At 45.6% G+C, this 18,599-nt stretch overlaps 1 protein-coding gene across 3 annotated transcripts in view; it reads left to right on the top strand.

Moving 5' to 3' along the window:
* The window catches only part of ITGAE (integrin subunit alpha E), a 343,943-nt gene that overhangs the window by 25,809 nt on the left and 299,535 nt on the right, over window positions 1–18,599 (top strand). For all 3 annotated transcript variants that reach the window (XM_063955833.1, XM_063955834.1, XM_063955832.1), the window contains exon 4: window positions 3,445–3,512. In XM_063955833.1, the coding sequence (XP_063811903.1) occupies window positions 3,445–3,512 (68 nt within the window). The remainder of the gene's footprint in view (window positions 1–3,444; window positions 3,513–18,599) is intronic.

The raw sequence follows: 18,599 nt of genomic DNA, 5'->3' as shown, positions 1-18,599 counted from the left end.
TACTGTGGGCGCTCAGAAGAGATATATTTACAACAGCTGCTGGTTTTGTAAAATATAGATTTTATTAATATTACTCCTGAATAATTTCTAAGTCACTTAGATCTTATATGTATCACAATAAAACAATTATCCAATAATAAAACATTTAAAACATTTAGAAAGGACTATTGTCCGAGCGCTCAACACTTGCTGACAGTCCTGCAGGTAAGCTGGTGATTAGTATGATTAGTATGCATATGCCGGCTGTTAGTAATCAGTAGTGCTTATCACACAGTTTTGAGCTCAATAGCAAATTAATAGAAGCAGTTCATTGCTTTATATAGCCTGTTATACTTCACCAAGTCCGGACTGGTTAAATGGATTCGATAATATATAGCATGTGCTGCAGACAGTTCCACATCTGTATTGTATCTGGAGATGGATCTTGCTCGTGCTTACTCACTCACAGACAGGTCACTCGGTAGTGATTCCTGGATATTGCACTCCAGTCCATAGATGACTGCATTCATACTGAAACATTTTTCAAAACAGTCGACACTAATAATTTTCTTAGATATAATAGTAGTCATCATATAGCCTGGAGGAATAATATTCCAAAAAGTCAGTTTCTTAGGTTAAAAAGAAACTGTTCTAAGGAGAGTGATTTTAGGGAGCAGGCATATAAGATCTATCAGGCCTTCCAAGAACAAGGCTATCCTGAGCATGTTTTGACAAAAGCTCTAAAAGAGGTAGAACTTAGAAATAGAACCACCCTGTTAGAAGATAGGGACTCCAGAAAATGTGTGAACAAAATCAAAGAATCAGGTACCCCTAGAGAGAACTGTGTGTTTGTTACACAATACAACACACACGCTGCACAAATAAGACAAATAATCAATAAAAATACCCCTTTACTTAGAATTGATCCTTTATTGGAGCCTGATATTGGCACTAAAGTGAAGGTAGTTTATAAAAAATCGGAATCACTACAACTCAAATTAGCACCAAGTATGTTTAATTTAAATAAAAATACTGAAAAAATTGTAGAACAAAGAGAAATTGGTAATGAAGGAACCCCCAGTAATATTATTACAGGGGTGAATCCTTCTGACTGGCTAAAAAAGAGGCAAAAACCCCATGGATTTTTTAGGTGTGGTCTATCTAGGTGCTTAACAAGTAACAATATAAATACGAATAACAAGCTATGTAAATCGAAAGTTACAGGCGAGGAGTTTGTAGTATCACAGTTCTTGAACTGCAATTCTACTTATGTAGTATACGTAGTGGAATGTGGCTGTGGCATACAGTATGTGGGCCGCACCATCAGGAAACTGAAGGTGCGGTTCTTAGAACTAAGAAGAAACATACTGAAGAAATGCCCATTACACAGTCTATCTAGACACACCAGCTCTTGTGAATTAGGTGCTATAACGAACATTCGGGTAATAGCCCTGGAACAAGCTAAATTAACAGAAAGAGGGGGGGACCGGTTTACCTTACTTTGTAGAAGGGAGGCCTTCTGGATTTTTCGTTTGAGAACACTCGAACCACATGGTCTCAACGAAAATATAGAACTCAATAATATCTAAATGGTCCCCTCCCAGTATATCCCTAATGTATCTCTTGGGGTTTTTACATCATCCCCCTCCTTACTCCCTCTATCGGCCTTACTACCCCCTATTATAATTTGTCTGTAATAATAATAATTATAATATTCGTATTAAGAAATACACTTTCCCTCCTACTTCTATATCTTGGAATATCTTAACATAGCCCCAGCATATATATAGGGTCTGGGCGACCTTAGATTAAGAGTATTTTTAAAAAAATTTAACAAATAATGTTTGGCTCTTTGTATAAGCTGATTTACTAGGATAAGTTAATTTATTAGAATTATGTACGAAAAATGCATTGTTTTTAAGCTATTTGTCCATGTATATGTTTATCTCTCTGTCTTTTAATTTATTTTGTTACAAAAGTTGATTATACATAGATCTGGATAATTAAAATTTGATTGAATATACGACTAGGAAGACGGAGATCCCCTATACCATAAATGCCGTTATATGTATGTGCAATGTCGCTATAATAGATAAGAAGATCCGAGAAATCATAGGGTCATAGAAATAATCATTTAATTCTGAAATACTATCTTTGTCAAGCACCTCAATGTGGCCTTCTAGTCATATTTATTTATATTTTGGTAATAAAGATTATGTATTCCTCGAATATATGTTTTATATATACTGTCTAAATAAGAATAATGGTACTTAGCGGATTGAATGTCCCGAGAGTACAATATAAATGTGATTAGTACTGTTCAACTGCTGGTTATTTCTAATGTTATAACTTGCTGATAAAAGCCAAGAAAGAGTTAAAACTCTCCTGAGTGGTAACTAATGAGGAAATTGAAGCTGGTATAAATAGAGCTCTAGAAACACTGTCAGTCATACCTCTGATGAAACCGCCCCTTGAAGAGGCGGAGAAACGCGTCAGGTGACTGATTTTGACCGTGGAACGCAGGTGGAACGCAACCGGAAGCCGGAAGCCCCGAACCCGGAAGCCGCGTATCGCGGCTAAACACAGCATCTCCTGCAGCTCAGGGCTTGCTGCCCGTACCGCTCCTCCTGACAGCTAAGTGGCACAAGAAGGTACAGACCATCATTACCTTCTAAAAGAACCCCCAGCATTGGGGAATCACTACCGAGTGACCTGTCTGTGAGTGAGTAAGCACGAGCAAGATCCATCTCCAGATACAATACAGATGTGGAACTGTCTGCAGCACATGCTATATATTATCGGATCCATTTAACCAGTCCGGACTTGGTGAAGTATAACAGGCTATATAAAGCAATGAACTGCTTCTATTAATTTGCTATTGAGCTCAAAACTGTGTGATAAGCACTACTGATTACTAACAGCCGGCATATGCATACTAATCATACTAATCACCAGCTTACCTGCAGGACTGTCAGCAAGTGTTGAGCGCTCGGACAATAGTCCTTTCTAAATGTTTTAAATGTTTTATTATTGGATAATTGTTTTATTGTGATACATATAAGATCTAAGTGACTTAGAAATTATTCAGGAGTAATATTAATAAAATCTATATTTTACAAAACCAGCAGCTGTTGTAAATATATCTCTTCTGAGCGCCCACAGTATTGTGTATATTTTGGTTGTTTCTAGTTTTGGTGGATATCCAGATCCCCAATTGTGGGCAGCTAGAGGAGTAGAACAACATTATAAAATAGAAATTACCCTATCCAATTACTCATTTTCTAAACAGCGCCCACTTTTCTGTGTATATTTTTCTGCTGTATTTATTGGCAGTTGCCAAATCTCTGTTAAATCTCAACATTTAACTGGCTAGTATCCAGGATGACATATGACATTAGAAAGTCTGCTGTATGATGTGTTGTAAATTTCGCTGTCCTAAAACAAACCATTTTTAATTATTGTTAGCACAAAGCGAGAAACGTGCGGTGCCATATCCGATTGTGTCCCAAGCCAGGAACTCAGAAAGTATTTTGGTAAGTTTCACACTTTTTAGACACACTAGTTGAATTCAATGGATGTACTACTATATTCCGGTGCTCGGGATCCCAACCACCGGAATGCCAGCAGCTGGGCAAGTGCAAAAGAGCCCCTTGCGGGTTCGCTGCGCTCGCCACCCTGTGGGCATGGTGGCGGGCTACACTTGCCATGCTATTTATTCAGAGGCAGAACTCTGGGAGGCAACGGAGTCATCTGCCGCCGGGCTCCTGCTCTGAAGGGGGGCACCTCTCCTCCCATTCTGTGACACCATTGAATTAAGTTAATTGATAGCTGTTGCTGTCTTTTTAGTGGCCGACTTCCTCACTGGTCCCTGCATCATTACAAATCACACCCACTTTATTATACTAAATATGCTCATTTTCCAAGTGTCATACCCAGGATTAAAAACCACAACCTATTACACTGGAAGCGGCACCTTACTGATGAAGCTGTTTGCTCCTGTATAGGAAATATGAGAATTTTAACTATATGAAGATACTTCTCTGACAATTACACGTAACTTCATATAGTTAGAATTCTCATGCTTCCTCTACAGGAGCAAATAGCTCCATCAGTAAAGTGTCTGCTGTCAGTGTAACAGGTCATGGGTTCTAATCCTGGGTATGACTGCTAAGAAATGTGTGATTTAAAATAAAAGACAATTAAATGTATAAATACAGTATATCATTTTTTTTCAGAACACTCCATACACACACATATAAATATATATATATATATATATATATATACATACATATACACACACACACACGCGCACATACACACATATATTTATCTTAATATAGGAAATATTTATTTTGCCTCCGGGCGACTGTGACGAACTTACACCACTGTATTTATTCTCCCTCCAGGGGTTTTGTGGACACCCCAAGAGGGAGAATAGTTGTCAGTATCCCGGCGGTCGGGATCCCGAAGCCGGTGGGATATCGAGTGCCTCCCGTATTCAATTATACATTTTATTTGAATTGTCAAATTAACCAGTAAAATACATGGCAACTGTAAACTCCCATTAAATCCTTTGAACCTTAATGATAAGAATATTTACATTATTTTGTGATTAGCCACAGTAGCTTTTGTGCTCTTTATTTATCAATCTCCTTAGCTTGCAGTGGTCTCCCATTCATCTTCCCACTGGGGAGAGGGCTACTGGGAGGCCCGGGGGATGCTGGGAGATGTAGATCTCCCTGCTGCTACCCCAGGCGGGATGACATTGCATGACATTGCATGGGGATGACACACACACACACACACACACACACACACACACACACACACACACCAACTTACACAAACGCACAGACACTCACACACATGCATTATTCTCACCGCAGCTGCAGAGGAGAAGACACTGATTCAGAAGGTAAGTAATTGCTGACTAATTAAGCTAGTTGGGGGTTCCAGAACAAGTCCTGGTGATTATTTCTAAAATGGATGATTTTGGGAAAAATCAGACTTCCTCTGGAGGTGCGAGAAAAAAGACGTGGTGATATCTACACAAAATCACATCTCATTTTCAGTCCTCTAATTTAATAGCAAAACCCAGCGGTTGCACTAAAAACCCCACTACACAGGGTTTTTTTTAATTTCCCGACGATAATTGAATTCCCCCCTAAGGGTTTGCAACAAACCTGTCTCCCCTATCCATCACTGTTGTCTGACTGGTGCTCTAGAGTGTAAGCTTTCATGAACAGAGTCCTCTTCCCTCATGTGCTTTACCTTCCCTCACTACTCCATCATCTCCTCCCCATTGTCATCAATGGCAGAGAACATCTGGGTTCAGCTGGTATTGCTTTTGTGGTATAATGACTGGGGTGTAGTATGGCTGACCGGCGGTTACCGACGCCGGGATCCCGGCAGCATACCGACGCCGGGATCCCGGCGGGGAGGGGCGAGTGCAGCAAGCCCCTTGCGGGCTCGGTGGCGACCTACGGTAGCAACGGGTTCTATTCCCACTCTATGGGTGTCGTGGACACCCACGAGTGGAAATAGTCCCTGTTGGTCGGCATGCCGACCATCGGGATAGTGAGGGTCGGGATGCTCGAGGAGGTCATGTGACCGTCGGTCTCTTGACCGTCTGTCACATGTCTACCACCCTAATGACTGCATGTGGAGCAGTAATTGCATAACTTGTATCCCATGCGCTGTATTGTTTTACACAGTAAGTCTTTTACACTTTTTCTAGTTTTATTTGCGCTTTTTATGTACTATTTAAGGCCCTGCAAACCCCTTTGTTTTTAGTCCATTTAGTCTCTCCATAATGAATAGTTAACATATTTTTCTCCACTTAGAATGTCTCCCCCTTTTCTTTTATAAGTGCTGACTGATCACAGGGTTCTCATGGTAGTAAAGTAGGAATTACACTGACTTGACAGTTAGAGTTTAGGACTGCCATACGTTAAGATTCTATATGTACTAAGGCTGCCTATTTTTATCTTGTAGAGCAGAAGTTCTTTGTCTATGTCCTGTGAAATCAGCAGGTGTTACATAAAAGCAAGAGCTGACACACGCGCCTGGGGGAGAATTCTATCTTCACCTGTATCTGATACTATCAACTGTCATGAACTAGATTATCTTTCGAACTAAGCTGTCAGAAACAAGTGCACCGCTCATTTGAAGTCATGACTAGAGTTAGAATTACTTCTATTTATTTATCAAGTCTAAAAGGATTACTTATTAACCGAAAATGCTGCCCAAAAGCAAGTTTCTTTTGCGCTACATCACTACATCAGTTTTTCAGTTGTACTTGGTTCTACAAAGAAATTCATTGCTATGTGGACTAAGACATTGACATCTTCATGCAGAGTCATCGAGAGCTCACAGACCACTGTGCTGGGGGTGTGGTCAAATCAGGAGGCATGCCCACACCGCCTCCAAAACATGTGTAAAAAACACTGTGCTGCAAAGGGGGACAATGTCCTCTTCAGCAGCTGACCGGGGCCACCATGCAGTGCACCACAGTCTCCCCTCTTCAGAACTTGTTAGTAACATGTTGGATCCTAACCCATGATGACATTGCGGCTGGCACTTTTCGTGTTTTGTGTTTTGGTTTTGGTTCTAATTCCACTTTCGTGTTTTGGTTCTGGCTTGGTTTTGCCAAAACCACCATTTCGTGTTTTGGTTTTGGTTTTGGATCTGGATGATTTTTGAAAAAAACATAAAAACAGCTAAAATCACAGAATTTGGGGGTAATTTTGCTCCTACGGTGTTATTAACCTCATTAACAATCATTTCAACTCATTTCCAGTCTATTCTGAACACCTCACACCTCACAATATTGTTTTAGGCCAAAAGGTTGCACCGAGGTTGCTGTATGACTAAGCTAAGTGACACAAGTGGACAACACAAACACCTGGCCCATCTAGGAGTGGCACTGCAGTGTCAGACAGTAGGGCAGATATAAAAAAAAGGCCACAAAGAGCACATCATGCAAAGAAGAAAAAGAATTGCAATGAGGTAGTTGTATAACTAAGCAAAGCGACACAAACAAGTGGCCCATCTAGGCGTGGCACTGCAGTGGCATACAGGAGGGCAGATATAAAAAAAAAAGGCCCCAAACAGCACATCATGCAAAGATGTAGAAGAGGTGCAATGAGGTAGCTGTATGACTAAGCCAAGCGACACAAATAATTGACCCATCTAGGAGTGGCACTGCAATGGCAGACAGGAGGGCAGATATAAAAAAAAGGCCCCAAACAGCACATGATGCAAAGAAGAAAGAAAGGTGCACTGAGGTTGCTGTATGACTAAGCTAAGCGACACAACCACCTGGCCCATCTAGTAGTGTCACGCAGTGGCTGAATGTCGAGAGTGTGCCACAATTGTTCGGTCCACTGACAGCATCTCCAGCACGCTCCAGTAATTGTTTTAAAAATCTGCAATTGGTGGACTTATACGGCAGTACCCCAGGACTAATACAGCAGTACCCCTGGACTCATACGGCAGTGTCAGACAGGATGGCACTTTTCAAAAACTAGGCCCCAAATAGCACCTCATGAAAAGATGTCGAAGAGGTGCAATGAGGTAGCTGAATGACTAAGCCAAGTGACACAAACAATTCCAACTGGAATTATACGTCCAAATCACAGGAATTAATTGGCAAAATCACTGGAATTATACATCCAAATCACTGGAATTAATTGGCAAAATCACTGTAATTAATAATTATATGTCCAAATCACTGGAATTAATTAGCAAAATCACTGTAATTAAAAATTATACGTCCAAGTCACTGGAATTAATTGGCAAAATCACTGCAATTATACGTCCAAATCACTGGAATTAATTGGCAAAATCACTGTAATTAATGATTATGCGTCCAAATCACTTGGAATTAATTGGCAAAATCACTGTAATTATACGTCCAAATCACTGGAAATAATTGGCAAAATCACTGTAATTATATGTCCAAATCACTGGAATTAAATGGCAAAATCTCGCTATCGCCTGCCTAGTGAAGTGGAATCTAGATGGGATTTGGTACCGGGGACACAATACCTCCATCAATTGTCTAAATCCCACTGCACTAATTACCGGACGCATAACACCAACATAAGTGTCAAGGCCTCAGTTATGAGGGCTTCCATCGTCATGTGAAGCTGAACCACTAGTCATGAACATAGGCCAGGGCCTCAGCCATTCCTTGCCACTCCGTGTCGTAAATGGCATATTGGCAAGTTTACGTTTCTCCTCAGACCATTTAAATTTATTTTTTTTGGGTCTTTTTAGTGAACTTTGGCTTTTTGGATTTTATATGCCCTCTACTATCACAATTGGCATCGGCCTTGGCAGACGACGTTGATGGCATTTCATTGTCTTTGTCATGGCTAGTGGCAGCAGCTACAGCACTAGGAGGAAGTGGTTCTTGATCTTTCCCTATTTTATCCTCCAAATGTTTGTTCTCCATTATTTTTCTGGAGTTATATAACACAATATGCGGCACAGGATAGCGTACCCCTACACCTCACAGGGCAAACCCTGTAAAAATTATTTGGATTAAATATTAATAACCCCTTTATTTGGAGTAAATAATATACAGCACAGGACAGCACCACTGAATTTATATGGCAGCACCACTGGACTGTATTTATACGGAATTATATGGATTTATATGGAATTACATGGCAGGATAACTGGAATTATAAGGCAGTATTCCGAGAATAATACGGCAATATCACAGGAATTATACGCCAGTATTCCGAGAATCATATGGCAATATCACAGGAATTATACTGCAATATCATAGAAATTATACGCCAGTATTCTGAGAATTATACGGCAATGTCACAGGAATTATATGCCAGTATCAGGGGAATTATACAGCAATATCACGGGAATTATACGCCAGTATCACGAGAATTATACGGCAGTAACACTGGCAGCAGAGGACACCACCACTGTGACTGGTCACTGGACTGATGCTGCACAAGACACTTCCCCTGGTCTAATGCAGGACAACACAGCACCACTGAAAGGGACTTATACAGCTACACTGGATAGGATATATGGCAGAAGAGGACACCACCACTGTGACTGGTCACTGGACTAATGCTGCACAAGACACTACCCCTGGTCTGATGCAAGACAACACAGCAAACATGCAAGGGACTTATACAGCAGCCAGAAGCACTGGGGACATATAGCAGCAGAGGACACCAACACTGTGACTGGCTGGACTGATGCAGCATAAGACACTGACTACACTGGACTGGACTGAGCAGCACAACCAGGGCCGGTGCAAGGTTTCTCGGCACCCTAGGCAAAACTTCTGCCTTCTGCCCCTTCCCCCTACCCACCCTTCAGATGAAAGGCATGCTGCTCTCACCCCCTCCCCCCTACTCTGTTAAATGTCTGCTGTTCTATCCTCCCCACCATCTGTGTGCATGCTGCTGCTCATCCCCCCAGACTGTGTGCATGCTGCTCCTTATCTCCTCCCCCCACCCCCTCACCACACCGCTGCTCTCGCTCTCTTTCCTTATCAATGCAGAGAATGCACTGTGCAGCCACCTTACCTGCAGGCTGCAGTGCAGAGTTGGAACTGAGTAGTCTGTGAAAGAGCTTGGAATGAAGAGCAGTGCTCCATGTCACCCCCAGCCAGGACTCCAGGAGCTGTCAAAGTAACTGCCTGTGCCGGGTGGAGGTGGAGCTGGAGGCTGCAATACGGGAGCTTAGCAGCCATGGCTACTGTAAGATACGCATTCTGGGGGATTGCAGTTGCTGTGAAAGGTAGGACTATGCTACCTTTTTTAGGCAGCTGAAGCAGGTCGCCCCCTGTTAGGGTCTCCTGCCCTGTGCTGCCACGTCGTCATGGCAACCGGGAGACAAGTGCTAGCGGAGTAACCTGAGCGCAGCTGATACTCCGGTTCGGGTCTTTTGCTGTGCAGTGGTTACAGGCAGGGGATCCGGTGCTGGTTTTTGTGCTCACAGTCTGTGAGGTCTGAGGGGGGCGTGGTCAGCACCTGCTTTATAAGGCCTCTTCTCAGGTTAAGCAGATGCTGCTGAATCTTTGTTGGTTAGTCAGTTCCTGAAAGTTAGCCAGTACTGTGTAGCTTTGTATTTGTTGTTGCTTACTGCAAATAGGCCTGGGAATTTGGTACTACACTCTGCCAATCCAGACCTAGCAGTAAGACTGGAGTCAGTCGTTTAGCCTGCTGAGGTTCTATTGCTATTCTGTGAACCCAGCAGGTTTGTGGCTGTACTTTTAGACCTGCCTGCTTAATCCTCTCTCACTGTGCAGGGCGTCCATGTGTCAGTTTAGTGGCAGTAAGCTGAACCTGGGCCCTGCAAGTGAGAATAAGGATTGTGGAGACTCTCCTTGTGTCTATTATTCCATCTCTGACCAAGGAGCTTACTGCCACACCCGTTGGTAACCCTTTAGGGTTTTGCTGTTGCCCTTAGCAACAGCATTTCGGGTTCTCTACGTATTAAAACACAACATCTTGCTTTTCCCATCTGAGCATTTCTAATACTAGGGAGACACCCAGTTTCTTCGCCTCTGGGCTTCGCTGTTCACTCTGTGTTGGTTTTGTTACCCTATCACCTTCTGTGTACGTTATGTCATATTTCCCAGTCTGTCTGTGAGTTCATTTGTTTTGCATCCCTCTCTGTTCAGACACCAGTACATTCCTGCAGGCACTGGAGTGCATAACAGTTCTGACACCAGTACATTCCTGCAGGCACTGGTGTGCATAACATATTCAGCAGCCTAATACTCCTGTTGAAATTTTGTGGGAATATGGAGCATACCCCTCAAAATACGTTGCAACAGGTGGTCGATCAGGTGCAGGTCCTGACTCGACAATTTAATGATTTGTCCATTAAAATGCACACCTCCCAGGCCGCTGGCGGAGCTCCCGCAGCAGCAGCACCTTCAGGGGTTAAGGAGCCGAAAGTAAATCTCCCGGATCGTTTTTCTGGAGATCGCTCGCCGTTCTTTTGTTTTAAGGAGAGCTGCAAGCTATACTTCCGGCTTAGGCCTCAGTCTTCTGGGTCGGAAATTCAGCGGGTGGGCATAGTGATTTCCTTGCTACAAGGAGACCCACAGGTCTGGGCATATGGGTTGCAGCCTGACTGTCGCTTAAAAGTGTTGATGCTTTTTTTACGGCACTGGGCATGTTGTATGATGACCCTGACAAGACGGCCTCAGCCGAGGCTCAGATTTCGATCCTTAAGCAAGGGCGAAGGCCAGTTGAGGTTTACTGTACGGAGTTTCGGAGGTTGGCCCATGATACCCAGTGGAATGACCCAGCCCTGAGACACCAGTACCGAAGAGGTCTTTCTAACCAGATAAAGGACCAACTGGTACAATATCCCTTGCCTGATAGCTTGGATCAGCTCATGCAGTTATCCATCCGGGTGGATAGACGGCTGAGAGAGCGTACGCTTGAAAGGGAGACTGAGATTTCCTTCTTTCCCAAGGGAACCTCAGACTCTGAGGAATTTTCCGAGGAGCCTATGCAGATTGGGGCTACCCGCCTCTCCTCGCGTGAGAAGACGCGGAGGAGACAGCAGGGGTTGTGTTTGTACTGTGGGAATAAAGGTCATGTGGTAGTATCATGCCCAGAAAAGCCGGAAAACTTCAGGGCCTGAGGGTGATGGGAAATATCCTGTCAGGCCAGAAGTCAGAATTTCCCAAGAAGACTTTTATCATTCTGGTGACCTTGAAGATCCTCGGTCAAACTGTCAAGACTGAGGCCTTTGTGGACAGTGGGGCCGACGGGGTTTTTATGGACCGCCAATTCGCCCTGAAACACTCTGTTCCCTTAGTACCCTTGGCATCGGAAATTGAGATTTGTGGGTTAAACGGGGAACCATTATCCCAAGGTAAAATTACCTCTTGCACTAGCCAGATTTCTTTGTTTATTGGAGCCACACACTCTGAAAAATTGTCCTTTTATGTGACTGTCTGTACTTTTGCCCCATTGGTGTTGGGGTTACCCTGGTTAAGGGCCCACAATCCTCAATTTGACTGGGTCTCTGGGGAGATTCTTAGTTGGGGTACTGATTGTTTCAGGAGTTGCTTGAGCCTTCCAGTCAGGCTCTCGCAGCTAAGTTTGCCAGGATTGCCAGGGTGTTATGCAGATTTTGCGGACGTGTTCTCCAAAAGAGTTGCAGAGGTACTACCTCCCCATCGCCCCTATGACTGTGCCATTGATTTGTTGCCAAATGCTAAGCTTCCCAAGAGCAGGTTGTACTCCCTGTCACGTCCTGAGACTCAGGCTATGGCAGAGTACATTCAGGAGAACTTGGCTAAGGGATTTATCAGACCTTCACAGTCTCCAGTTGGGTCGGGGTTCTTCTTCGTGGGTAAAAAGGACGGTTCGTTGCGACCCTGCATCGACTTCAGGGAATTGAACCGTATCACGATTAAAAACTCATACCCACTGCCTCTCATTTCGGTCTTGTTTGACCAGCTTCGTACTGCCACTATTTTTTCTAAGATTGACCTACGCGGTGCGTACAATCTAATCCGAATAAGAGAGGGGGATGAATGGAAGACTGCCTTTAATACCCACTCAGGGCATTATGAATATTTGGTGATGCCTTTTGGGCTCTGTAATGCCCCGGCAGTCTTCCAGGATTTCATGAATGATGTGCTCAGGGAATATTTGGATAGATTCTTAGTTGTATACTTAGATGACATCCTAATCTTCTCCCATTCCCTGGAGGAATATCGGAAGCATGTACGCTTAGTCCTCCAGAAACTCAGAGACCACCGGCTTGGGGCGAAGCTGGAGAAGTGCGAATTTGAAGTTCAGCAAATCGCATTTCTAGGATATATAATCTCCCCAGAAGGTTTCCAAATGGAGGGTTCCAAGGTACAGGCAGTCCTGGATTGGGTGCAGCCCACTAGTTTGAAGGCGCTTCAGCGTTTCCTGGGCTTTGCGAATTTTTATAGACGATTTATCGCTGGATTTTCGTCTATAGTGGCGCCCTTGGTGGCACTCACTAAGAAAGGGGCGGATGTTGCTCACTGGTCTTGTGAGGCTAAAGCGGCTTTTGCCCGTCTCAAAAGGGCATTTGTATCGGCCAAGGTGCTGCGACACCCAGATCCAGAGCGTCCTTTTGTGGTGGAGGTGGATGCCTCTGAGATGGGTATTGGGGCAGTGCTTTCTCAGATGGGAGTGTCTGATAATCGCCTTCATCCCTGTGCTTACTTTTCCTGTAAATTTTTTTGGCCTGCCGAGATGAATTATGACGTGGGTAACCGGGAATTGTTGGCTATTAAGGATGCACTCGAGGAGTGGAGACACTGGCTTGAGGGGGCTAAGTTTGTGGTCTCAATTCTCACCGACCATAAGAATCTGGCATATTTAGAGTCAGCGAAGCGTCTCAATGCCAGGCAGGCACGATGGGCTTTGTTTTTTGCTCGCTTTAATTTTTTGATAACATATCGCCCTGGGTCAAAAAACATAAAGGCTGATGCGCTCTCGCAGAGTTTTGCTCCAATCCAGGAGACCACCGAGGAGCCGTTGCCCATTGTGTCCCCATCATGTATTAAAGTGGGCATTACCCAGGACCTCTTATCATTAGTCCTTAGAGCACAGGAGCAGGCTCCTCCAGATCTTCCGGTAGGTCTTTTGTTTGTGCCTCCTAGGTTAAGACAGCGAGTGTTCCTGGAATTCCATGCCAAGAAGTCGGCAGGTCACCCGGGTATTGCCAGAACTCGGGAGTTGCTATCTAGGGCGGTGTGGTGGCCCTCGGTGGCTAAGGATGTGGATCAGTGGGTTCGGGCATGTGACATCTGTGCCCGAAATAAGACTCCTAGAGGGGTTCCTGTTGGCCCATTACATCCACTCTCTATTCCATCTAAGCCATGGACCCACATTTCAATGGATTTTGTTGTGGACTTGCCCAAATCCTCGGGGATAACAGCCATCTGGGTTGTCGTTGACAGGTTTTCGAAGATGGCGCACTTCGTTCCACTGGTTGGGCTGCCATCGGCCAGACGCCTGTCTGAATTATTTATGCTGCATGTTGTGCGTCTCCACGGGTTGCCACTTGATGTGGTCTCTGACAGCGGATCCCAGTTTGTGGCCAAATTCTGGAGGGTATTTTGTTCCGATCTCCAGATTTCTGTCAGCTTGTCGTCAGGCTACCATCCGCAGTCTAATGGGCAGACTGAAAGGGTGAACCAGTCCTTGGAGCAGTTCCTCAGGTGTTATGTCTCCAAGTGTCAGACTGACTGGGTTGCTCATCTGTCCATGGCGGAGTTTGCCTATAACAACGCGGCTCACTCTGCTACAGGGATCTCTCCCTTCCTTTGTGTGTATGGGCATCATCCTAAGGCAAATTCTTTTGACCCCCTGGACTCCACGCCTGGTGGTTCCTCTGTCGTTTCGGTCCTTAGAGGTATTTGGAGGAAAGTGAAGAAAGCCCTTGTGTCTGTGTCATTAGTGACCAAAAGGGTTTTTGATAAGCGGAAAAGACCCTGCAGCTTCAAATTAGGAGACTTCGTCTGGTTGTCTACCAAGAATTTGAAGTTGAGACAGCCATCTCATAAGTTAGGCCCCCGGTTCATCGGCCCTTATAAGATCACCAGGGTTATCAATCCGGTGGCATTTCAGTTAGATCTGCCCCGTTCTTTGGGTATCAATAAAACATTTCATTGTTCCCTTTTAAAACGGGCGATTAGTAATCCTTCTTCCAGAGGAAGACCTTCCCCTCTTCTGATACGTGGCCAGAGGGAGTTTGTTGTTGAAAGGATTCTTGACTCCAAGATGGTTCGGGGTCGGCTGTCATTTTTGGTGCACTGGAAGGGGTATGGCCCGGAGGAGCGGTCGTGGGTGCGCAGTTGTGATCTTCATGCCCCCAGACTGATACGCTCTTTCTTCTCGCAGTTCCCCGATAAACCCGGTGGTAGGGGTTCTTTGACCCCTCGTCAGAGGGGGGGTACTGTTAGGGTCTCCTGCCCTGTGCTGCCACGTCGTCATGGCAACCGGGAGACAAGTGCTAGCGGAGTAACCTGAGCGCAGCTGATACTCCGGTTCGGGTCTTTTGCTGTGCAGTGGTTACAGGCAGGGGATCCGGTGCTGGTTTTTGTGCTCACAGTCTGTGAGGTCTGAGGGGGGCGTGGTCAGCACCTGCTTTATAAGGCCTCTTCTCAGGTTAAGCAGATGCTGCTGAATCTTTGTTGGTTAGTCAGTTCCTGAAAGTTAGCCAGTACTGTGTAGCTTTGTATTTGTTGTTGCTTACTGCAAATAGGCCTGGGAATTTGGTACTACACTCTGCCAATCCAGACCTAGCAGTAAGACTGGAGTCAGTCGTTTAGCCTGCTGAGGTTCTATTGCTATTCTGTGAACCCAGCAGGTTTGTGGCTGTACTTTTAGACCTGCCTGCTTAATCCTCTCTCACTGTGCAGGGCGTCCATGTGTCAGTTTAGTGGCAGTAAGCTGAACCTGGGCCCTGCAAGTGAGAATAAGGATTGTGGAGACTCTCCTTGTGTCTATTATTCCATCTCTGACCAAGGAGCTTACTGCCACACCCGTTGGTAACCCTTTAGGGTTTTGCTGTTGCCCTTAGCAACATCATTTCGGGTTCTCTACGTATTAAAACACAACATCTTGCTTTTCCCATCAGAGCATTTCTAATACTAGGGAGACACCCAGTTTCTTAGCCTCTGGGCTTCGCTGTTCACTCTGTGTTGGTTTTGTTACCCTATCACCTTCTGTGTACGTTATGTCATATTTCCCAGTCTGTCTGTGAGTTCATTTGTTTTGCATCCCTCTCTGTTCAGACACCAGTACATTCCTGCAGGCACTGGAGTGCATAACAGTTCTGACACCAGTACATTCCTGCAGGCACTGGTGTGCATAACACCCCCTCAGGTCCCGGCGCCCCTAGGCAGCTGCCTAAAGCTGCCTAGTGGAAGCTCCGGCCCTGAGCACAACACAGTACAAGACTCGCCACCCCACTTTCCCGCCCCCACACAGACACTGAGGACGGAGACACGTCCTCTCACTAAACTCTCCGAGACTGGAGTGAAAATGGCCGCGACGCGCGGCTCCTTATATGGGATCCAAATCCCGCGAGAATCCGACAGCGGGATGATGACGTTTTGCCTCGTTCAAGTTTCCGAGTCAGGCGGGAAAACCCGAGCCTGGCTCGGATCCGGACTCGAATGGTGAAGTTCGGTACTGTTCGGTTCTCTGAGAACCGAACCCGCTCATCTCCAATGACATTATTACCCTTCTGCAATGCAGTGTGTACCCATATCAGCAGTATGGGGGGCGATTCAGGTGCGGTTGTACTTCCTACTACTGTTGCAATCATGCAATTGCGATTATATGCTAATATGGGCAAAAGGTAACCCATGCAAAAGGACGCCCACTGCAATCGCATCTTTATGTATGGCGCCGCATGATTGCAGAAACATCTGTAACATTGTCATACATCTGGTTGCCACGCACAGCCTGAGTACCTCTGAAGTCGCGCAGGCTTAGCTGCTTTTCCGGGAAGCACAGCCCTCTCCAGTAGCAAGTGTGATCACAGCTGCAAATGTATGCATGCCCATAAAACGCGGTCCAAACGGCCATGACACACCTGCGTTCGCATGACTACTCCCCGTTACCGCCCCCAAACACTGACTTCCTGTCACTTTTCAACTATAATTTTGCTGTGACCACACTCGTGAATCACTCGCTGTACATGTTCACTGTGGCTTATAAGCATGCGCAGTGCAAAAACATTGATCAATATGTGTACATCCGCCACTTTGCATCCACACCTGAATGACCCCCTATGTGTATTGCCCCAGGTGCGGTTACCTGTAACTCGCTGCCTCTCAGTTGCTGCTTCCAGTGCTAAACTTCTTCTTCCAAAAGTGCCACTAAGGTAGCAGGCCATGTCCCACTTCCTGCACATGCACACTCCGTCCCAACACTTCCAGTGGCAGCACAAACCTTGCTGTCATATAGGATTAAAGCATAATGAGATCCGTCATCTTTCAGAAAAGGGCATGGGGCACTAGCTGGTACTTGATAAAGTCCACCAGTGCTCTGGCCCTTCCAGCAAGCACAGGCCAGGGTAGTTAGGCCCCTAGCCCTCTCTAAAAGTCATCCTCTCCAGAGCCATTCCAGTGTTGCCGGTGATTTTCCCTAAAATGTATGACTTTAGGAAAAATCAGACTTGCTCTGGAGGTGCGAGATAAAAGACACAGTGATTTCTATAGAAATCACATCATTCCATTTTCTGTCCCGCTATTGGCTGCGGGTAAAACTCACTGGCAATTGGATTACCCCCATAATCTTTTTTTTCCACACAAAGGGCTTGATTTTGAGTGGTGGCCGGCATTGCTTCGCCCACCTTATGCAAATACCGCTGCAAGCCCTTCCCTGGTATGTAAGAGTGCATCTGAATGTGCAAGGATGGAGATGCCACTTTGAGTGTCTTTAGACACTGAAATACCACTTTGGGCTAAGGGCCTAATTCAGACCTGATCGCTCGCTAGCTATTTTTTGCAGCGCTGCGATCAGATAGTTGCCGCCTATAGGGAAGTGTATTTTTGCTTTGCAAGCGTGCGATCGCATGTGCAGCCGAGCACTACAAAAAAGTTTTGTGCAGTTTCTGAGTTGCCCAGAACTTACTCAGCCGCTGCGATCACTTCAGCCTGTCAGGTCCCGGAATTGACGTCAGACACCCGCCCTGCAAACGCCTGGACACGCCTGCGTTTTTCCAGACACTCCCAGTAAACGGTCAGTTGCCACCCACAAACGCCCTCTTCCTGTCAATTTCATTGTGATCAGCTGTGCGAATGGATTCTTCATTAAATCCATTGCACAGCAACGATCCGCTTTATACCCGTACAACGCGCCTGTGCATTGCGGTACATGCGCAGTTCTGACCTGATCGCAGCGCAGCGAAAAAACCTAGCTTGCGATCAGGTCTGAATGACCCCCTTAATGTAATAGCTTGCGAGCTGCTCTAGGTGCAGAATTTTTGAGAGTCTGCCCATATTTTTAAAGCAGCAATCATTTGCAAGGCGAAACCAACCTGGTTTTGCTTTGTAAAATGATTGCTACTTACAGGCAAACTCGCACAAAGTCCTGCAGCATTTAGCTCTTGGTACATATTTAGAGGGTGATTCAGACCTGATCGTAGATGTGCTAAAAATAGCACATCTTCGATCAGCTTCTCTGACATGCGGGGGGACGCTCAGTACAGGGCTAGTCCGCCCCGCATGGCAGGCCCTGCCCCCCACCCCCTCTCACAGGAGTGAAAGCATCGCACACGACGATGCTTTCCCCCCGCCAAGCAGCTCCCTACCTGCGCAGCCGCCGCGGCCAGCCCCCGCAACGGTCTGGACATGCCTGTGTTGTCCTGACCACACCTCACCAACGACGTTCTAAAACCATTGGCACGCCCCACGACCGCCTCTGCAGGGCTTTCGCATCTCACTGGGTGCGCACGCGCAGTGCAGCCGCTGCGCCTGTACACTGCAGAAAGGGCATCAGGCTACAATCGCTGCCGCTGCAGCGATCGGGTCTGAATTAGGCCCTTAGATGCAAGCATTGGTCGCACCATAAAATCTTTCATCAGCATGCTAGGTGCAGTTTGTCTGTCAATGT

The sequence above is a fragment of the Pseudophryne corroboree genome, chromosome 2 (genome assembly GCF_028390025.1).
Source record: "Pseudophryne corroboree isolate aPseCor3 chromosome 2, aPseCor3.hap2, whole genome shotgun sequence".
Lineage (NCBI taxonomy): Eukaryota > Metazoa > Chordata > Amphibia > Anura > Myobatrachidae > Pseudophryne > Pseudophryne corroboree.
The sequence above is the reverse complement of the archived record's forward strand: the minus strand, read 5'-3'. Positions and strand labels throughout refer to the sequence as shown.